Raw genomic sequence first — 22,780 nt, 5'->3', positions numbered from 1 at the left:
AGTAGTTATCCTTCTCTTCCCTATTCCCTTCCCCTAGAATTGTGTATGGTGTTCATTGGCAATGTTTAAATTCGTCATTTTGTCCACAAGCTTCAAAGTATGGAGGGGGATCTTGATAGAACCAGGGAAGGAATGGATGCCATAACTGGACAGGGTTGTATCCTTTTGGAAGGAGTTGAGTGTGGGGTTTTTTTGCTTGCCTGTGAGATAATTATATTATGTCAGGCAGAGGCATTTAAAAAGTTGTGTATGGTATGAAAAAAAGTGGGAGGACGTTGCTTGGCAACCCGTGGTTGGAATGCAAGGACATCTGTTGTTTTTCTCTATCAGCATTCTAGCTCCTTCTTTTGGAGAGTGTCTCCTCCCCCACTGCTTGCTGGCTTGGTGGGCTGTCAGTCATGGTTCTCTTTCCTTCCCTAGTCAGAGGATGGCATCAATTCCCAACTAGGCCACTGGGAAGTGCTTTCTCTGGAAGAATATTTTAGTGGGAGACAGGAAGAACAGAAAACTCTTAGAGCTGATTCATTCTGGGGCAGCATCCTCAATAGGCTTTCTATTAACTACATATCCAGAACTGCCCTGATTTCTGAATATCTTGATACCTGGTTCCCCAGACTGTCCTTTGATTTTGTGAATTTTCACATTTTCTTTCAATAAGTTCCTATATGGGGGCGCCTGGGTGGCTCAGTTGGTTAAGCGACTGCCTTCGGCTCTGGTCATGATCCTGGAGTCCCGGGATCGAGTCCCGCATCAGGCTCCCTGCTCAGCAGGGGGTCTGCTTCTCCCTCTGACCCTCTTCCCTCTCGTACTCTCTGTCTCTCATTCTCTCTCTCAAATAAATAAATAAAATCTTAAAAAAAAAAAATAAGTTCCTATATGTTCCCCCTTAAGTTAACCAGAGTTAGTCTCCATTGCTTATAGACAAAGGACTTTAGTTAGTAGTTAATCCCTTAGCATTAAGCTCAGTTGGGAGGGACCCATGGCAAAAGGACTCTAAACTCGGAAAAAGTACCAGAGATAGCAAAAAGAACCCCCCCTGAGATGATATTTAGTGACCTAGCTTTTTCAACACATGCATAAAGCAATTTTCTCCCAGACTACCTCCATAATATCTGGATGGGAATGGTTCCTGGAAGAGTACCAGTAGTTTCAGATACATCATATTCAGAACCACCACGTAGGGTACAGCCTTATTGGTTTTGTACTACCAAGAAACTCCAGGGAGTGCCACTCACATAGATTATGAAATGAATGGTGCCCTTGGTGTAGCACAGTGCAGTTACCTGGTACTCCCCTCTTGTGGTCCCTGTTGCTGGATTTGGCTTTTTGTGCCAGCCTCATGCAGCCCCCTTCTCGAATTTTTCCTCAAGTGCACAGTTGAGCTTCCCTGCAGTCAGTCAGGGCCATACCGATCCATCAGATGGCATTCAGATGTGTCTGAATCAAATAGTGGACAGAAATCAACACTGTTTCTCGGGAGGTTCTTTTTTTTTAAGATTTTATTAATTTGACAGAGAGAGAGTGAGCACAAGCAGGGGGAGTGGCAGGCAGAGGGAGAGAGAGAAGCAGGCTCCCCACTGAGCAGGGAGCCTGATGTGGGGCTCGATCCCAGGACCCTGGGACCATGACCTGAGCCGAAGGCAGACGCTAACCCGACTGAGCCACCCAGGCGCCCCTTCTCGGGAGGTTCTTAAGAAATCAATGGATATACTGAATGTTTGTGTTCCCTGCTCCCCATTCATATGTTGAAGCCCTAAACCCCTAGTGTGGCTGTATTTGGAGATAGAACATTTAAGGAAACAATTAAGGTTAAATGAGGTCAGGAGGATGGCTCTCCTGACCTGTTAGGATTAGGGTCCTTATAAGAAGAGACACCAGAGTACTCGCATCATCTCTTTCTCTCTCTCTTCTCTCTCTCTCTCCCCCTCTCCCTCCCGAAGAGCATGCACTGAGGAAAGGCCATGTGAGGACATAGCAAGAAGGTGGCTGTCTGCAAGCCAAGAAGAGAGTCTCAACGGAAACCGAATCAGTTGGCACCTTCAACTTAGACGTTTCAGCCTCCAGAACTGTGAGAAAATTAATTTCTGTTTTTCAAGCCACCTGTCTATGGTATTTTGTCAAGGCAGCCTGAGCTGACTAAGCTTTAAATAGATATGTGGAGGTGGAGAGAAGGGTATTAATGAATTTCACTTATGAGAAGCACTGACTCCCAAACTGTATCCCACCTAGCCACCTTGCTACATAAAGAAGTTAAAATGAATTTATTGTCTTTTTGTTTGTTGTGGGGGAGAAGAGATGAATGAAAAACATGGGAGAGAATAGAACCAACTCTCTGTTTTATGTTTTCTTTAACATATAATCCACAAATACCTTATCACTATAGCAAAGTAATTTCACATCACCACACACACACACACACACACACACATTAAAATAGAAAGAAATTAATCATTAGGGAAATGCAAATTGAAACCACAATGAAATACCACTTTATACCCACTAGGATTGCCATAATCAAAGACAGACAATAACAAGCGTTAGAGAGAATGTTGAGAAATTGGAACCCTGATACATTGTTGGTGGGAATACAAAATGATACAGCTACTGCTGAAAATAGTTTATCAGTTGCTCAAAAAGTTACACATAGAGTTGCCGTATGACCCAGAAATTTTACTCCCAGGTATATACCCCAGGAAATTGAAAAAACATATGTTCATACAAAAACTTGTACATAGCATCACTATTCATAAGTCAGAAAGTGGAAACAACTCAAATGTCCATCAACTGATGAATAAGTAAACAAAATATGGTATATCCATAAATGAAATAGTATTCACACATAAAATGAGTAAAGTAGTAATATATGATGCAACATAGATAGACCTTGAAAATATTGTGCTTAGTGAAAGAAGCCAGACACAAAAGGTCACATATTGTAGATTCCATTTATATGAAATGCACAGAATGGGAAAATTCATAGAGACAGAAAGTAGATCAGTGGTTGTCAGATGCTGGGTGGGGGCCATGGGGAATGATGACTGCTAAAGGGCATGGGGCTTCTTTTTGAGGTGAGGGAAATGTTCTGGATATGTGGTGACGGTTGCAAGGCCTGATAAATACATTAAAAATTACTGAATTTGGGGGCACCTGGGTGGCTCAGTCGTTAAGCATCTGCTTTTGGCTTAGGTCATGATCCCAGGGTCCTGGGATAGAGCCCCACATCGGGCCCCCTGCTCTGCGGGGAAGCCTGCTTCTCCCTCTCCCACTCCCCCTGCTTGTGTTCCCTCTCTCGCTGTCTCTCTCTGTCAAATAAATAAATAAAATCTTTAAAAAAAAAAAAAAACTACTGAATTTTGTATACTTAGAAGGGTGAATTTTATAGTGTGTAAATTATATCTTAATTAAGAAAATGAAAAAGAGGGGCACCTGGGTGGCATCTGACTATTGGTTTCGCCTCAGGTTGTGATCTCAGGGTCCTGGGATCTAGCCCTGCATCAGGTTCTGTGCTCAGCAAGGAGTCAGCTTGGGATTCTCTCCCCATCTCCTTCTGCCCCTCCCCCCAGGCACATGGGCTCTCTCTCAAATAAATAAATAAATCTTTTTTTTAAAAAAAGAAAGAAAGAGAACCAAAAAGGATAGCAAGCTGACTTCTATACTTCTACACCTTGGACAATCAGCCATCCAGTAACACCATTCAACTTTGCGTTTACTACAAAAATGTTAAGAAGGAATTACTCAGAGGGGCGCCTCGGTGGCTCAGTCGTTAAGGGTCTGCCTTCGGCTCGGGTCGTGATCCCAGAGTCCTGGGATCGAGCCCCACATCGGGCTCCCTGCTCCACGGGAAGCCTTCTTCTCCCTCTCCCACTCCCCCTGCTTGTGTTCCCTCTCTCGCTGTGTCTCTCTCTGTCAAATAAATAAATAAAAATCTTAAAAAAAAAAAAAAGAAGGAATTACTCAGAGAACAAGGAAAAAGAGTTGATTATAAATTATGAAACATTAATTTAAAAAATATATATTGGATAGAAGGCTAATTATAAATGCATTATAAGAAGTTGCCTATGATTTTTGCTGTAGCTTGTTTGTCCTGGATTCTAATTCTCTGCTATTCCCAAATAAACCCATTTTTACTGGTTTAAAAAAAAGAAAGAAAAGAAAAAAATAATAAAAAAGAAAGTTCTACAAAATGCAAACAATACCTAAATGTATAATATAGAAAGTTAAAGATTCCTAAATACTGCTGTATGAGTTAAGGTATACCAGCAGTTTAACAAACCCTGAGATCTCAGATGCCTAATAAAATAAAAAATATTTTTTCCTTCTGATCATTAAACTGCTCTCTTCTAAACAATGATTCAGGGGCCCAGGCTCCTTTCATCTTGTGTCTGCATATTGAACACAGACCTTCCAAAGTAGCCATAGAAGGAGAAAGAGCATGGAGAATTGTCAATTCTATTGACCAGATCTCAGGCACGTGTTCATTCCTATCTGCAAGGGTGGCTGAGAGATATAAGCTAATGGGTGTCTAGAAGGAAGAGGAAAGAGATTTAATGAATTATTGACCAATCTCTGACACACCCACCCCATGGGTACCTCTGTCAACAGTTTAGAGCAAAGTCCTCCAACTTTTTTTGTATGTATATATGTATTAATATATAACAGTACATTTTTTATGATTTTATTTTTTTTAAATAATCTCTGCACTCAATGTGGGGCTCGACTTACAACCCCAAGATCAAGAGTTGCATGCTCTACTGACTGAGCCAACCAGGCATCCCTACAATGGTATTTTTTAATGAAAATGGAATCATACTATGGATATTGGATACTATGCATGGGTAGGTGGATTCAGATATAACCTACACTTCTTTCGCTGTCATCAATACACATTCAGAATTTGGAATACACGAATTCAAACCTTGGTAACCTCAAACAGACATTGCACACTATTGTTCAGATGTTTTTCATGCTGGCTACCCAGCACACTCTTTCACATGCTAGCCTGTGTGTGGCTAATCCCAAGTAAAGAGAACTGAATGGGGAGGTTCACAGTTTTTGTTGAGGTTCATCTTCCTTTGGAGTTGCCTTCTTTACTCCTTCAAAAGAAAAACTGACACTCTGGCATTTTATATTATCTGTTATTTTTATTTTAACCTCAGATGCAGTTAATCATTTTCCTCATTTCATGGCACATTATCATCATTGGTGCATGCAATGTTCTCTCTCTATATATTCCCTTTCATTCCATAATCACTTCCTTTCCTACTCCATAGACAACCACTGTAATTTTTGTTTGTGTTTGATATATAGCTTCGTGTTTGTGTTCTTGCAAAACAGATATTGTTTTGTGCCTATATATTTTACATTTGCATAAGTGGTTTGTGTTTATAACTTATTCTGACTTGTTAAAACCAGCACTGTGTATCTAACTCATTGCTCCCAACTGCTATATAGTACTCTCTGGTGTACATTCACTACATTTTATGTATTTACTCTTCAGATGACAGAAATTCAGATGGTCTCCACTCTTCTGCACCACAAGTAATGCTGCAATGAACATTCTAGTTCATGACTCCTTAAGGACTTGTGTGGGAATTTCATTGAGATACAGACTTGGGAGCAGATTTGCTGAGTCATTAGGTATACACATACACTATTAAACTATGTGCCACCATATTGTACTCTAGAATAGTTGCACCTGTCTTTTTTTCTTTTTAAGATTTTATTTATTTATCTGACAGACTGAGCCACCCAGGTGCCCCTGCACCTGTCTTTATTCCCATCATGAAGAGTCCCTATTTCCTCAACAAAGCTCACCATTATCTCCCTAATTTTTGCTGTCTGATTAGATGTAAAGTAATATCTCATTGTTAATTTATATTTCTCTGATTATAATTTAGTTTAAATATCTCTTCATATGCTTATTACTCTTCTGATTTTCCTCTGCTGTGTATTGCCTACTTATATCCCTTTCTATTTTTAAAATTGGAGTTGCTGTATTTTTCTTGTTGATATACAGGAGTTCGTTGTCTTTTCTAGATCAGGGATCAGCAAACTATGGCTCACAGACCCAAACTGGCCCACTTCCAGTTTTGGTAAATAAAATTTTATTAGAACAGAGTCACACCCATTCACTTTCTGCCTGTGGCCGCTTCCCAGCTACAACAGTAGAGTTGAAAAATTGTGTCAGAGAACAAATGGATCACAAAATCAGGCTAAAATATTCACTGTTTGATTGTTTATGGAAAGAGTTTGCTGAACTCTGCTCTTAGATAAAAATCTCTTACTGGCATTAGACATTGAAAGTATCTTTTCTCATTTTGTCATCTGTCTTTTCACTTTGCCCACACAGTCCTTCACTGAACCAAAGGTTTTGATTTTAATATAATCTAATCCATTCAAGTTGCACTTTTCAGAGTTAAAAATTTTTTCTCCCTGCCCTTAGGTTACAAAAGTTGATTTTGTAGATAGTCTCCAGGGATGAACATGATTCATTGCCTCTCTGGCATTATCCCTCCCCTTGAACCTGGAATGGACTTAATGACTCACTTAATCAACAGAATGCTGACTTGCTTAATCAGTAGAATGTAGAGGAAGTACTGTTCTGGGACTTCCTCCGATCATAAGAAACACTGTAGCTTTCATCTGGAATCTTAGAATGTTTTTTCTTAAGATAGTCCCTCTCAGAACCCAGACATCATAGTGTGAGAATCCCAAACCCTGTGTATGGGCTACCTGTAGTCACTTTGATTGACAGACCCAACTAAGCTCCCAGCAGAAAGCCAGCATCCACTTCCAGTTATGTGAATGAGTCAGCTTGGATATCCAGCCCAGTCAAGGCTTCAGATGGCTCCAGTCCCACCTACTATCTGAGGGTAATCATATGAGACACCCCAAATGAGGACTGCCCAACTGAGCTCAGTCAACCCACCAAAGCATAAGGGATAATAAGTTGTTGTTTTAATTAGTAAGTTTTGATGTGGTTTCTTATGAACTAATAGATAACTAGGACAGAAATTGATACTAGAAGTATTATGCTGCTGTGACAAAAACCTAAACCATGTGGCAATGGCTTGGGACCAGTAGTGGCTGGAAGCTGGCAGGGCCTCAAGGAGACTGTTAGTGATATTTGAAGGCAAGAAAGGAAATTGTCATTGGAGGTGGGAGAAAGGCAACTCCTGTAATGCAGTAGTAAAACACTCAGAACAATGTCACTTGGGGGCTCCTGGGTGGCTCAGTAGGTTGTGTCTGACTCTTAGTTTCGGCTCAGGTCATGATCTCAGGGTCATGAGATCAAGCCCTGCATCAGGTTCTGCTGCTGAGCATGGCCTGCCTGAGATCTGAGATTCTCTCTCTCCCTCTCCCTCTTCCCATCCATCCCCCCACCCCCCACGTGCTCACTCACTCGCTCCCCAAATAAACAAACAAACAAACAAATAAATAAATAAATAAGAATGTCATCTGTGATAAAACACAAAATAAAAAGTACACTTAATGTATGGGTGAATTTGGCTAAGGAGATCTCTAGGCAGAATGTTCTAAGTGCCAACTGGTTTCTTTTAGCTGTCTATGATAAGGTACAGGAAGAGAGAGATAAGCTAAAAAGGGAACTGTTTAGCTTCAAAGAGTTTAGAGGGTATGTGAGGGGCTCAGGACAGTCTTTCTAGCCATCAAAAGTTTCTCAAAGGAAGAATACTCTTAAGATAAAGATGGAGTCGAGAGTGCAGTTTTAAGAATTTTTGTTAAGATTTTAGGAAGTTTTAAGTGCACATTTCATAGATCCTCTCAAGTAAATGAAGTGGCCTCTAAGAATGTTAAAATACCTCTTACTGGGGCACCTGGCTGGCTCAGTCAGAGAAGTGCACGATTCTTGGTCTTGAAGTTGTGAGTTTGAGTCCCACGTTAGGTGTAGAAATTACTTAAATAAATATTTTAAAAATAAATAAATAAATAAAATCCCTCTTACTCTTTTTCTTACTAGACAAGAGAACTTTTAAGAATCTTAAGGGTGTTGGGGCACCTGGGTGTTTCAGTTGGTTGAGAGTCCGACTCTTGATTTTGGCCCAGGTCATGATCTCCAGGTTGTGGGATTGAGCTCCATGACAGGTCTGGGCTCAGCAAGGAGTCTGCTTGAGATTGTCTCCCTTTGCCCCTCCCCCAGAGTGCATGTGCACTCTCTCTCTAAAATAAATAAAATAAACCTTTAACAAAAAAAATCTTAAGGGTGTTTTTCCTTTAGTATACTGAATCTCAGACCAAGGTAGAAAGGAGCTTCACAAAAACATAAAATGTAAGAGAACTACATTGTGGAAACACCACCGGCTTCAAGTGAAAAGGACAGTTCAAAATGAAAAGAGCCCTGGAAACTCCCAACTTTCTATGGGTAAGAAGCAGTCTGTGAAGTCTACACAGCAGCAAATATGAGCCATTTCCTTTTTAAAGTTTTAATTCCAGTATAGTTAGTGTACAGTGTTATGTTAATTTCAGGTGTACAATATGGTGACTCAACAATTCCATACATCACCCAGTGGAATATGAGCCACTTCTTATGAGAAAGGAAGGATGAGGGGCGCCTGGATGACTCAGTGGGTTAAGCATCTGCCTTTGGCTCAGGTCATGATCCCAGGATCGTCGGATGAGCCTGCATCAGGCTCCCTGCTCAGCAGGAAGTCTGTTTCTCCCTCTCCCTCTGCCCCTCCCTCCTGCTTATGCTCTTTCCCTCTCTCTCTCAAATGAATAAAGTCTTTTAAAAAAAAAGAAAGGAAGGATGACTCAAAGTGAAGAATCACGAATCCACAAAGCAGCTCAGAGCCACAAAGAATCATTCCCAGGGGGGCGCCTGGGTGGCTCAGTTGGTTAAGCGACTGCTTTCAGCTCAGGTCATGATCCTGGAGTCCCGGGATCGAGTCCCGCATCGGGCTCCCTGCTCAGCGGGGAGCCTGCTTCTCCCTCTGACCCTCCCCCCTCTCATGTGCTCTCTCTCTCATTCTCTCTGTCTCAAATAAATAAATAAAATCTTAAAAAAAAAAAAAAGAATCATTCCCAGGAAGCAGGACTGAGTCACAATCAAGTAAATAGAAACATATTCATGGGGTTTGGGGGTTTCAGAATTGCATGGGTTTCAGAATTACTACAAAACACTGACTTTTTCCTATCCTTCCCCACCTCTTTAAATGTTTTTTGCATTATCCTAACCCCATAACACCAATGTATACTATGTTTGTGTTGCAGACAACTTGATTTACTCATTTCACATATCTCCAGATCAAGAGGAACCACATCTGAAGAGTCTCATCTACAACTCGACCTCATTTAGAGGATGAGGTCCTGTACGTTGAGCTGACACCATAATGTGATGAGAATGTCCTGGCAGGAGGTTGAATGTATTTTGCATATTTGATGGATGTGAGGTATGTTGGCTAGAGGGTGAGCTGTGGTAAATAGTTTTTTGTTGTTGTTGTTTTGTTTTGTTTTGGTAAATAGTTTTTAAATATGTTACTCCATCAGTCTCTGTTTTATCTGTAGTATGTCTTCTTTTTTACTTAAAATTTTTTTGTTCCTTCTCTTCATCATTTCACTAGAGTTTTGTCTCTTTTATGACTTTTCTCAAAGAATCAGCTTTTGCCTCTGCCAATCTTTTTTTATCTTTTTATTTTTATTTTTTAAAGATTTTATTTATTTATTTTTGAGAGAGAGAGAGAGAGAGAGAGAACAAGGACAAGTACAAGCTGGGGGAGGGGAACAGGGAGAAGCAGACTCCCAGCTGAGCAAGGAGCCCGATGTGGCACTCGATCCCAGGATCCTGGGATCATGACCTGAGCCGAAGGCAGACACTTAACGACTGAGCCACCCAGGTGTCCTGCCAACCTTTTTTTAATCATATGTATTTGTTTTCTATTTATTTAGTTTCTCCTCTTATTTTTATATCTCATTACTTCTATTTTTTTGGATCAGTTCTGCTGTTCTCTAACTTCTTGAATTTAACACTTAGCTTTTTATTTATTTAAAAAAATTTTTTTAAGATTTTATTTTTAAGCAATCTCTACACACCACCCCAAGATCAAGAGTCAGTTGCATGTTCTACGAATTGAACCAGCCAAGCACCCCGACGCTCAGCTTTTTAAGTAATTGGTTTATCTTCTAATATGAGCACTCAGGCTATGCATTAAGCACATTCCATAAGTTTTAATATATCGTATTCTTTTTTTAAAGATTTTATTTATTTATTTGACAGAGAGAGACGCAGCGAGAGAGGGAACACAAGCTGGGGGAGTGGGAGAGGGAGAAGCAGGCTTCCCGCTGAGCTGGGAGCCCGATGCGGGGCTCGATCCCAGGACCCTGGGACCATGACCTGAGCTGAAGGCAGACACTTAACGACTGAGCCACCCAGGTGCCCCTAATATATCGTATTTTTTTTAAAGATTTTATTTATTTATTTATTTATTTGAGAGAGAGAAAGAGAGAGAGATCACAAGCAGGGAGAGGGGCAGAGGGAGAAGCAGACTCCCCACTGAACAGGGAGTCCGATGCAGGACTTGATCCCAGGACCCTGGGATCATGACCTGAGCCGAAGGCAGACATTTAACCGACTGAGTCACCCAGGCATCCAATATATTGTATTTTTTAAGTCAGCTCTAAGTATTTTCTGATTTCCTATATGCTGTCTTATTTGAACAGTTTAGCAGTATGTTTTAATATTTCCAAACATACAGAATATTTTAAGGTGTTGCTATTATTGTCCTCCAATTATGAGGTAGACACACAATGTGGTAAGTAAAATACTGATTCTTTGGTATTTGAGACTTGTTTTCAACAAAGGTAGAGCATGGTCTAGAGTACGGACAATATTTACAAAAGCTCCATGGAAATGCTTGATGAAAATATATACTCTCTAATATTGGGTAAAGTTTTCTAAATAAAAATATATTAAATCAAACCTTAAAACAAAACAAAACAACTGTCATAATTGTATGCCATCTGTGACATCTTTTGCATGGTATGATCTAGTTTTTTCATTCTTTGTTAATGGGATATGAAGTATTCGAAAATTTTATGGTATAGGCATTATGCTTGATTTTAACTATAAATATGTGGAGTTTTACACCTAATAGTTCATCAGTATTTTAAGATACTGGTATTTGATATTCTCTTTTTATGAACAAATCGATTGCAATTTTTAAGCTAGAACATTGCAAAGTTGTTCAGAAAGTTATTACAGCCATAAAAAAAATTATTACAGCCATGTAACTTTGATTTTCAATACTTAGAATTATGTACAAATTGTTCATAGTGTCTGTGTTCTGATCATCAAAAAAATAATAAAATACTGATTATGAAAAAGTAAATGTTAGCATAAAAATAGACTGAGTTCAGACATGTGTACATGAAGATTTTAGGAATGACAAAATGGTATTTTAATTCAGTGAGGAATGTGTGGTTTATTTAGTAAAATTAATAAATGGCACTGGCACAATTAGCCAACCACCAGAAAGAAAGTAAGATGGGACTCCCAAACTCACTACATTCAGAAATAAATTCTGGGTGCATTAAAGTTTAAAGGTTAAAAAAGGAAAAGTTAGGTTTATTTGACCTCGGCAAAATCCATTTTTTTAATAACGGAAAAGATAACAAAGTCAAAGGATGAATTGGAAAAATGTTTGCAATATATGGAATTGAAAAGGGATTAATACCTGTAATATACAATAAGAGTCTCTAAATTAATTTAAAAAAAAAGAGACAATTCAACCATTTGCAGCAATGGGAGCTATAGTTCCTACCATTAACCTCCCTCTTCTAAGTTTTCCTTCAATAAGAGAGGCCTGGAAGGAGGAGCTGCTTTCCAAAGATGTGTGGAAGATTGGATCCTGAGCAGTGCAAGGGACGGACTGTGTGCATGAGCTCTTAGATATACCTTTTAGAAAAGAACTGCTGTGAAGAGCTTAGGTAGCTGACATCTGCCAACTGTCATACTGTTGGGATTTGCCACGACATTCATGCCAAGGCACACTCTCCCTGGATTAGTCCCAGCTGATGACTAAGCCCAGTGGGCATACTGAAGCTGGGCCATTTCTCCCTCTTGTGGGGCTGTAATGGGAAATAAGTCTGGCCAAGTCTTCTTCAGAGCTTCTCTGCCCCGCTTCAGAAAATGCAACTCTGAAGCATTTTCTACCCAGTCTTTCTGTTACAGGTGTAGGTCCCACATCATGGTCTGAAGATTCTCCCTGTCTACTCCTACTTCCTCTCATCTTTATCTTTCACAGGCATTGCCTCCTTGGACTTCTGATTCCATCCTTGTCATCTGCTTCTGAGAGGACTCCAATTTATACAGCTTCTAAATTTGGGGGGTGATTCACTATGTAGCAATAATGAAACAGTTTGGTATGGATGTTGCCATAACAAAAGCCTAAAACATTGGCATTGGCTTTGGAACTGCATGGCAGAGGGCTGGAAGGGCCTTGAGGCTACCCAGTTGCTAACTGAATTTTCTTATGAGAAAGAAAGGATGATTCAGAGGGTGGAATCAAGAGCCCAGACACTGGAGCCAAAAACCACAGTGAACAAGAATGAGTCTCAGGCAGTTGGACTAAACTCTAATCAACATATGCTTGTAGGATTTTATATTGGCTCTGTTGTGTACCTTCCATTTTCCTTTTTTTTGAGAGAGAGAGAGAGCGCACATGTGCGAGCAGGGAAGGGCAGAAGGAGAAGGAGAGAGAATCTTAAGCAGGCTCCACCCTCAGTGTGGAACTGGACATGGGGCTCGATCTCGCAAGTCTCAGATTAAATAACATTTCCTCAGGGCAGCCTGCCCTAATGCCCCCTCTCCCCCGAGATTAGGTCATCTCACTGTGTTGTGTATTTCCTTAACCTTCTGAACTTCTCTGACACAGCACTTTGCTTCAGATTCTTGTAATTATTTAGTGGACTATCTGTTTCATGTCCGTCTTCCCTACTAGGCTCCATGATGAGAGGCTGTACCTATTTTATTCACCATTGCGTCCACAGTGCTCAGTAGTACCTGGCATGTAGTTAGATGCGCGCTACGTATTTCTGGACTGGCTGACCATCAGGGAAGGCCCAAATAGCACTGGCCTTTGGGCACAGGCTAGAATTGCCTAAGGCTACACTCCTCACCCCTTTCCTCCCTTAAGGGAAGTTGTAAAGGTCAGGAGAAACGGAAGTACTAGATGGCTTCATGCACTGTCCAGGACAATATGAAAGAATATGCATCACAATTTTACTTACTAGAGTGAAAAATTAGGAAAACCTCAACAGCCCTAAATGTCCAGTAATATGGGAATGGCTTCATACATTACACCAGTGGTTTAAAAGCACTGTCTAATATATCCAAACCTTCTTTTTCTTTCTTTTTTTTTTAAGATTTTATTTATTTGACAGAGAGAGACACAGTGAGAGAGGGAAGACAAGCAGGGGGAGTGGGAGAGGGAGAAGCAGACTCCCTTCCAAGGAGGGAGCCCGATATGGGGCTCGATCCCAGGACCCTGGGACCGTGACCTGAGCTGAAGGCAGACACTTAACAACTGAGCCACCCAGGCACCCCTATAATCCTTATTTTTCAAACAGAACCTGACATCAGGGCCCCAATAGGTAAAATGCATTAAAAATGGGACTATTCTAGTTGAATGAGGAATGGGGCAGAGTTTAATCTCTTAGGCCACCCCAGCTTTCCCTTTCTCTTCCCCTCCCCCATTTTTCTGTCCTTCCTCCTCTGAGTCTTGAAGGCTTTCCAATTCCTAGCTCTATTCTCTCTTTTAAAGCCAAGACATCGTTTCCTTTTAGGCTTCCATGAGGCATTCCTAAAAGCTTTATTGTGTTGTTGTTAAACTAGCTCAAGTTGGTTTTCGGTTACTTGTAATTAAAACGAAAACAAAAACAAAAACCCCTAAATAATACTGTTGTAGCTTGAGATTCACTTACGTAATGGAAAGAGAATGGGGTTTGGAGTCAGAAAACTGGTTTCAAATCTAGGTCCTGACTTTGCGCAAGTTAACCATTTTCAACTCAGTTTTCTCATCTGCAAAGGGGATTATACTTAACTTTCGTGAATTTTTTTAAAACCCAATACTAATATATTAAAAGACCAGGTATTGAGCAGGCTTTCAACAAATGTTAAATAAATAAGATTAAACTCTTTTTAGAAGTCACTCCTACTCCCTCCAACTTGAAGCCAAAATTAGCAAGGCTGCCATCTTGTGGCAATTTACTGACACACTCACTGTCCAATGTCATTTAGCACATTTGAAGCAAGATGTTCAAGAACCTAAAGCTAAATAAAAGGATGGCAGACAGGGCGTCTGGGTGGCTCAGTTGGTTAAGCGACTGCCTTCGGCTCAGGTCATGATCCTGGAGTCCCGCATCGGGCTCCCTGCTCGGCAGGGGGTCTGCTTCTCCCTCTGACCCTCCTCCCTCTCATGCTCTCTCTCATTCTCTCTGTCTCAAATAAATAAATAAAATCTTTATAAAAAAAAAAAAAGGATGGCAGACACACCAGAGAGACACTGAAATGAAACTAAATAATAACTAAAGACATGAGACAAGGGTAATTCATCAGTGGAAAGAATAAGGAATAGAGAACCTAAGAATGAACTTTTAGGAACTGTCACATGCAGCAGAGAAGTTAGGGAAAGGGACAGAAAGAAATGACTGATGAAGAAGAAGTGAGTAACTTCAGTTCAGTGTAACACTCAAGCCAAGGTTGAAATATATAGATATATAGCTATAGATATAGATATTCATGTTGCTAGCTAACCTGTTAACTTTTTTCCCCAGACTTCAAAAGCCATTAACTAAAGCCAGCTGACACCATAATCCTTATAATACTATTGCCACAAGCCATTCAAATGTTACCTCTGTCTCTTAAGTCAATGCTTCACCTTTCTTATACACCTTATTACAGTATGCCACTGGTGAGAATTTTAGTAATTATGAGGCTACTGCATTGTCAAGGGTTATCACTACTGCATGAATCACCAAGAATGGGGTGCTCATTGAGGTCTGATCCAGTTCTAGAATCCTATGCTGAGAATCTGCTTTCTTGGGTCACTTCTTTTTTTTTTTTTTTAAGGTTTTATTTATTTATTTGACAGAGAGAGACACAGTGAGAGCTGGAACACAAGCAGGGGAGTGGTAGAGGGAGAAGCAGGCTTCCCGCTGAGGAAGGAGCCCGATGAGGGGCTCGATTCCAGGACCCTGGGATCATGACCCGAGCCGAAGGCAGATGCTTAACGACTAAGCCACCCAGGTGTCTCTCTTGGGTCACTTCTACTACCAAATCTTTTAGACTTAATTTCCCCCAAAAGCAGAGTCTGAGACAAGGGCGTGCAAACAGGTAGTTTATTTTTAGGAGTGATCCCAAGGAACAGGAGTCAGAGAGTAGGAAGGGTAAAACAGGCAAACCAGGAAAGCCAATCCAAGGACGACTGATCCAGAAGGTCACTGCTTTGGGCATGTGGATGTCGATTCTGCTGGAAATACTCTGCAGCACTGTAGAATGTGCCTCATAATTGTCCAACCAGGGAAGGAAGAGGGAATATTTATGCACTGGCTCCTGTCCTTCATTGGTCAAGGGTTTCCCAGTTGCTGGTTAACTCCTTCGAACTCTCAAGTTGGCACTTTTAGGTTGACACATGTATCAAAATCACAGTGCAAGTTCCCACAGACAACCCACGAGGTGAATTCCATGAAAGAAGCCCTGGGGCAGAAAGCAAGATACTTGGAGAAAGCAGTGGAAGCCATGGGCTGTTAGGTCACACCTGCAAGCACCTGGTAGCCACAGCAAAGGCTGGAGTAGAAAGGTGCACCAATGGGTACAAAAGGTGCCCAGTCCATGGCCATAAGTAAGGGACAACACCTTACAAGACTGAAGTTCTATAGGAAGCGCTGTAAATTGTGCACCGGTAAGCAAATGTGCAGTAGCCTTTCACGTAGAACAAAATAGATGGAACGCAGGAAAAGAGGGTAAATATGGAGTGGTAATTCTGTCCTATCTAACTGACTCTTAAATGTTGATCTTCATGTCTCTGTGATTCTGACCATGGCTCTTCACAAGTTCTATTACCCAAGGGAGGCATGCTCCCACCAGAGGACATGGGAATACTTCCACTGGACTGCACAGTAAGGCTGCCATTTGCCAATTTGGGCTTGTCTCGTCACTAGGTAAGAGATAAAAAAGAAAAAAGTTAACTTGGTGTTCTAGAGGCAGCTCATACAGGTTTGCAGGAGTTGACTGGGTGCTTGTGTCAGTTTCCTACTGTTGCTATAAAAAATTACCACAGGTTTAGTAGCTGCACACAAATTTGTTAGAGTTCGGAAGATCAGAAATCGGAAGTGTGTCTTCTGGGGCTAAAATCAAGGTGTGAGCCCAGGTGTTCCTACCAGAAGCTCTGAGGAAAATTGGTTGCCTAACTTTTCCAGCTTCTGGAGGCTGCCTATATTCCTTGGTCGTATAACTAAGACTTCTGCTTTCTTGTAACATCTCTTTCTAACGCTGACTTCCTTTCCTGATAAGGTTCCATGTTGATTGCATTGGGCCTACCTGGATAATCTCTCCATCTCAATATCCTTAATTTCATCAAATCTGCCAAGTCCCTTTGCCATGTAAGATAGTATATTCACAGGTCCCAGAGATTAGGATGTGGTCATCTTTGGAGAGCCATTATTCCATATACCACAGTGCCTTTTTCTCAACTCTATATTCAGTGACATATTGTTAGTTAAAAACTGGCCACGGTGGGAGTATTTATACTACAGAAATTGGCAAATGCTACAAATCTGGGCTTGGAGAGCCTATTGTTAAACTTTACATGCATGTCTTGGATTATGATGGTTGGCTCGGGTGAATGAGCCTATTATCAAGGCAAAGGAGAACTGTCACTATACTATAGGAAGGGAGGATTAGGGATATAATTCAGGGGATCCTTAGCGGTCCTCCTACTCCTGCCATGTTTAGTGCAGAATGTTATGGGAATATTTTACAGGCAGGACAGGCAAGACCTCCAATCCCTTAGGAGAGAAGGTCTGAGTCACCTATAGAAAACTCATAGTCCTGGGCCGCATGGATGGCTCAGTTGGTTAAGCATCTGACTCTTGATCTCAGCTCAGATCTTGATCTCAGCGTCCTGAGTTCAAGCCCCACGATGGGCTTAACTTAAAAAAAAAAAAAAGGAAGAAGAAAAACCTCACAGCCCCAACTACAAGCTATGTGATTATATTCTAGTTCACGCAATGTAGTGGAAGTAATATATGCCACTTCTTGATCAGATCCTTGAAGACTGCAGCATGCCTTCATGCCCTCTTTCTTGTCCAGTCGCTGTGACCCTGATGAACTGAAGTGCTGGTTGAAGACAGAGAATGTGGAATGGGTAATGGATATGTAAAGTCATGAAGTCAAAACCATCAACTAAGACCTTGTGATTGCTATAGAAATGTTTCTTGCCATGTCAGTTCAGTAGTTACATATTGTATCTAATTTTCTTCTCCTTTCCCCCGCAACATATATAGGATGTACTATGTTGTGGTGGTTGACTTTAAAGATCAGTCCATAGGCTGAGGAACACTGAGGAAGCATCATTATGGAACTAGCAGAAGACACACATTATTTGGATATCTTGGACTTGGAGCTGGATGAAGTAACTGATGAGAGTTTTGTCAATTCCTTTTTGGGGGGAGGGTAGAGGGGTGAGTACGGTGATGACAATTTAGGTTATAAAAGGTGTTGTTTTACTGAGGAGTTTTGTTTCATTTTTGAAGTGTAAGTATAGAAAGAAGAGTATATGTTGATGTTGGGCCATTCCCGGCATTTATTATAGTGGACATCTATCATTCCTACTGGACACTCAGCATCTGCAACCCTTTTATATATTTGGGTAACATCCCAGACAGAGAGTGCCCCTTACAGCATCAAAGCCGACAATGCTATCACTTTCTTAGGGTTGCAGAGCCAGCTAATCCCATTCTCTTTAGTATGGGTTCCATGAGATAAATGACTCTGGAATAGGGAGAAAAGCCAGTAAAGGACTCATTAATGAGTGGGTTACTGCTGTGGGCAGCTGGGGCTTGGTCCTTCTGGGGACCCTCAAAAACACTGTGAAATGTGCACCTTGGAAGTGTCTCTTTGAGGGACCAGGAAGCTGAAATGTTTGTTGACTGTTGGTTCTGGCTATGAGATAGAAAGCAGGGTATGCTTTGTGGAGTTCCTCAGAAAACTAGCTTTCCAATTTCAGATGCTGTACCTTCCTCTTCCTTTTTCCTCTTTCCTTAAACATGATGTGATGGCTTGGGCTATGACAGCCAACTTGCAACTCTAAGGATAAGTCTAACTGAATCACAGAGGTATCAGCTGATTTTACTGAGCCAGTAAAATTGCCTACCTCTATTCTTCTTGGGAAAAATATACTTAAGAAAAAAGTCACCAAACTCATGTGTCCTGTTGTCTACAGCCAAAACATTCATATTCCTTTCTTTAAGAAAGTATTTTATTTATTTATTTGAGAGAGAAAGAGCATGCACACGCAAGAGATCACAAGCAGGGCGGAGGGGTAGAGGGAAGATCATGACCTGAGCCGAAGGCAGCCCCTTAACCAACTGAGCCACCCAGGCGCCCCAGCATTCATATTCTTAATTGATTTATCTAGTCGTACTTGCAGCCAAGGGCACAGGTCCAGACTTTGGATCAAAAGGTAGCAATGTAAAGAAGCAGACACTGTGGGGAAACTTTCTGGTGATGGGGCAGTAACAGCAATGGCTCTGGTAGAACCATCCAGACCTTGTTTTGCTTTCTGGTGGCCTTCACCAGGAACACAGGCAATAGACTATATGTATTGAGTAATAATTGTTACTTCTCATTCATATTTACTGTGAGCCAGATGTTTTATAAATTCTCTCCTAATCTTCATATCAACCATTCAAGATGAGTATTAATATCCTTCTTTGAGGTTAACTGACTAGACCCAGATCAAACAGTAAGTGGCAGAGTGGGATTCAAGTTCAGGTCTGAGTGACATCAAAGCCAGATCTTTTTTTTTTTTTTTAAAGATTTTATTTATTTATTCATGAGAGACAGAGAGAGAGAGAAGCAGAGGGAGAGGCAGGCTCCCAAGGAGCAGGGAGCCCGATGCGGGACTCGATCCCAGGACCCTGGGATCATGACCTGAGCCGAAGGCAGACGCTTAACCATCTGAGCCACCCAGGCGCCCCATCAAAGCCAGATCTTAACCACTATATTATATTGCCAATATTTCTTTTGTTGATTTGTAATTTTTGGACCTGAGACCCTAACTCAGGCTGGAGACTTGGGACCCTATTCTAGGAGAGGAAGAAATATGGGCTCACAGAGATTGTTGTCTGTTATCAATCCCTTCTGGCAGGGGGATACAGGATCTGCCCAAATACAGACAGGCTCTGAGCCAGGCTGCACAGATACAGGCAATCCTCTGAGCCAGGCTGGGAAATGCTCCAGATGAACCGCCAGACTTCTGTGTCTGAAACTCAGAGAGATAAGGAAGAATCTTGGGTGGCACCCTCAGAGACAAAGCAATTCTGCAGGTTTAGAATGTGCTGAAATCCAGGCAAAATACGAAAGTGGCAAAACACATGAAGAAGGGAATTTTGTGATAATCAATCAAATCTCTGTTGGCAATTCTGCTTGCAAAATGATTCACTGCATTCCTTTCTCTTCCCAGGCTGGATGATTTTGAAGTCTGAGGCTCAAAACCCCCAAGCCCTGATCCAGTCTTCTTGCCGCCTTCTATTCACCCATGCTCCAAGTCTCAGAGCCACCTTAGCCCCTCTCACCCTTTTCAGTTAGTCACATTTTCCCATAAATATCTATTGAGTATCAATTTTGTGCCAGAGAGGCAAAGACTCTAACCTCAAGTTACTTACAGGGAAAGAAACATTAAAAGACAAGTGTACAGATAATTATTCAATTAGGCTGTGATACCTGCCAGGAAGGGAAACATAGTATTCAATGGGAGTATATACCTGGGGAACTAGATCTAACCTGGAGGTTCATATTTAGATCATCCCCCTGCCATTTGTCTTTCTCCTTGTCATCTTCCTCCTTACGATGCCCTTTATAACAATGGCATCTCTGCTGCATCCCCATGTCACAGCCTCGATTCAGACCCTTGCTACCTTTGTACCTGTCTTCTAACAGATCCCCCTGCCTCTTTGTCCCGCCCCCCCCCCCCCCCCCCCCCGCAGAAGCCCATGCTCTACCCTGCAGTTAGAGTTGTATTTCTAAAATGTAATCTGACCAGCTCCTCCTTGCTTTCACATTAAGGTGTTACCTCTCCTGTCTGGCACGGGTTGCTCAACCTCTTTCTCTTCATCCTCATCTCCTATAGGATCCTCTCACCTCAGCTAGTCACTGGGTCCACCTCCACTACTGTTTACTCATGTTTGCTCTTCAATGTTCTCCCCACCCATCACAGCCCAGGAAATGACTATTCTGAATTCCAGGTACTCATTGGACATGTGTCTGATGAGAGCCCACCATGGATAAGAAACTGGGCAAGATCAGTGAGGAGGGAAAAGCTAGAAGCCAATAGTCAGCACTTCTGATGACTGCCCCAGATGGCAATACCTGTTCCCCAATAGATTGTAAGCTCCATGAGGGCAGTGAGAGTCTGACTTGTCCATTCACATACTCTTCCTTGTGCCTTGTGCAAAGTAGCATGGTGCCTAGCACAGAGGAAGAACTCAGTATTTTTTTTTTCAGTGTATAAATAAATGAATAAATAAAAGTGGTAGATACTGCTCTTAAACTGCCTCCCACTGGAGTTAGAAGTACTTGTGCTTAGACTCCTTAAAAGATGAAAAGTTCCTTGGGGGCCAGGGTTGTGACTCACTCATGTGTGCACTCTTTACGAAGAATCACTTAACAGTGTGGTTTCATATAGGTTATTGCTTCTGTTTCTCATTTCAACCCCACAAATCATTATCCCCATTTTCTTCCTTTCTTTCTTCTCCTTCCTGTTTCCTTCTCTCTTTCCCCTTCCCCTGGGATGCATGTCTAAGTATTTCCTGTCTCTAAATTCAGAAAGATATTTAGGGCTAAATGTAGAGCTGCTTACAATGATGGCGAGGGAGGATATTTGCCATAGGCTTCACATACATAAAGCACTCAAATATAACCATTTGATGTTATGTTTGAATAAAGTTAAAGTTTTTGTGTTGTATGTGTGTGTGTGAGAGAGACACAGTGTTTTTGTTCAATGTAAATATTTAAAATATACATTTTTTGTACCATATTTTGTCATGTAGTCATTTTTTTTTTAACATATTGGAAGTCATAAAATTAAAAAAGAGGCCCAGGTTCAGCCAAGTCAGGTAACCTGGCCAATCTAACCCCTAGTAAAGTGCCCAAGCCAGGAATGGAACCCAGGATGTCTCCCTATCCAGAGGCATCACCGTCTCGAAACTGTGGCAAATGTTATTTTGGTATGGTCTATGGTAGGGGTTAAATTCATGGGATTTCATCAGATAAGTGTGTTCCCTTCAAAGTTCCAAGTTACTCTGTGACTTTGGCAAGTAATTCAGCTTATTCATTTTGAAAACTGGAGGCCATAATGGTACCTACCACAGAGCGTTCCTATTAGGATTACATGAAAATGTTCTGAAGCATTCAGCACAGGCCTGGCACGTTGTCAGCACGCAGTAAATGGTAGCTGTTATTATAAGAACTGTATTTGTTGAATGAGTGACTTTGGCATATAACGCCTGCATTCAACTTGAAGCTTGGAGCTGTCACAGAAGTTTAGCTGAAGGAGTGGGGACAGTAGCACTCGCCAATTTTTCTGGAAATAAATCTTTGTGGGAGGATAATCACCGGTTGGAAAGTGTGAGCCTTGAGGAAACAAAGCTGATCCCAGGCCGGGGGAGCACGGAAGCGAGTCTCCCCCACCCCCGCCCCACCCCCGGCTGTAGCCGCCGAGAAGAACGTCCCCCGGACTAAGTGGCAGGCGGCAGGGCACGCCCCGCTCCCGGCGAGGCGGCCTCACAAGCCGGGTTTGAGCGGAGCGGAGCGGAGCGGAGCAGGATGTTCTCTAATTCCGCTCGTCTTATTCTCGGCGACCACACCCAGCACGCGGGGAGGAAGGACTCCAAAACCGCGGGGCGGAGGCTTCCGCGCGGCCCCAGACCTGACCATCTATGGTCACAGAGCACACGGAACAAACAGGAAGTGGGGCGAGCCTCCACCTTCCCAGCCCGGAGGAAGAGCGAGCGGGGCGATGGCGGACACGCCCAGAAACCCAGGGCTGGGCCCACGCGCCCCCACCGACCCACCCCCTCCGCCGCCACGCCAGCCTCGGCAGGTACCCCCAGAACACTGTCCAGACCAACGGCCTCCCCACGTCACAAACGGGGAAACTGAGGTACGCATGCCCAAAGAGGCGGAGCTTAGCTTCAATCTCCTTGGAGAACGGACGATTGTCCGGGATTCTCGCCCTCAGAATCCTGCCTCCCAGTCCCTCCAAGTCCCCTTTCCTACTGCGAGGATAAGGCACCGGCCTCGGCCATTGAGGACACAGTGATAGGAGCACTAATTAACCACTCACCTGTCTTCCTTCTCCGGAGGTGGAGCTTAGCCGGTAATTTCGGCCCTTCATTGGCCCGGACGACTCTGGCGGAGAGGCGTGGCCTACCCTTGAGCGCGCTCCCCCGGCCGCTTTCGCTTTGGGGGCGGAACTCTCTCCCATGTGCCCTCGGGTCTAGTGAGGATTCTCCCTTCCGGGCATGGAGAATAGGGGGCGGAGCCACG

General features: G+C 42.3%; 2 protein-coding genes across 20 annotated transcripts in view; one reads left to right on the top strand and one right to left on the bottom strand.

The window, feature by feature from the left end:
- The window catches only part of MFSD2A (MFSD2 lysolipid transporter A, lysophospholipid), a 54,590-nt gene extending 33,321 nt beyond the window's left edge, over positions 1-21,269 (top strand). For 4 of the 19 annotated variants that reach the window (XR_010410980.1, XR_010410981.1, XR_010410967.1 and 1 more), the window contains exons 14-16: positions 1,941-2,068; positions 9,229-9,407; positions 10,232-21,269. Coding sequence is in view for 1 of the 19 variants with exons in the window: in XM_064589375.1 (XP_064445445.1) it covers positions 1,941-2,136 (196 nt within the window). In the remaining 18 variants the exon portion in view is untranslated. Of the gene's footprint in view, positions 1-1,940; positions 5,234-5,497; positions 5,638-9,228; positions 9,408-10,231 lie in introns of those variants that run through there. The other 15 variants (XR_010410973.1, XR_010410978.1, XR_010410974.1 and 12 more) reach the window with 15 other exon arrangements.
- Positions 1-22,718, bottom strand: part of MYCL (MYCL proto-oncogene, bHLH transcription factor) — a 92,054-nt gene extending 69,336 nt beyond the window's left edge. Inside the window, exon 1 of the mRNA XM_064589378.1 lies at positions 22,578-22,718. Within this exon, the coding sequence (XP_064445448.1) occupies positions 22,578-22,718 (141 nt within the window). The remainder of the gene's footprint in view (positions 1-22,577) is intronic.
- Positions 22,719-22,780: the final 62 nt, after the last annotated feature.

Source organism: Mirounga angustirostris, unplaced genomic scaffold (genome assembly GCF_029215605.1).
Source record: "Mirounga angustirostris isolate CCGP_5_RB_7025 unplaced genomic scaffold, mMirAng1.0.hap1 SCAF_4, whole genome shotgun sequence".
Classification (NCBI taxonomy): domain Eukaryota; kingdom Metazoa; phylum Chordata; class Mammalia; order Carnivora; family Phocidae; genus Mirounga; species Mirounga angustirostris.
The sequence above is the reverse complement of the archived record's forward strand: the minus strand, read 5'-3'. Positions and strand labels throughout refer to the sequence as shown.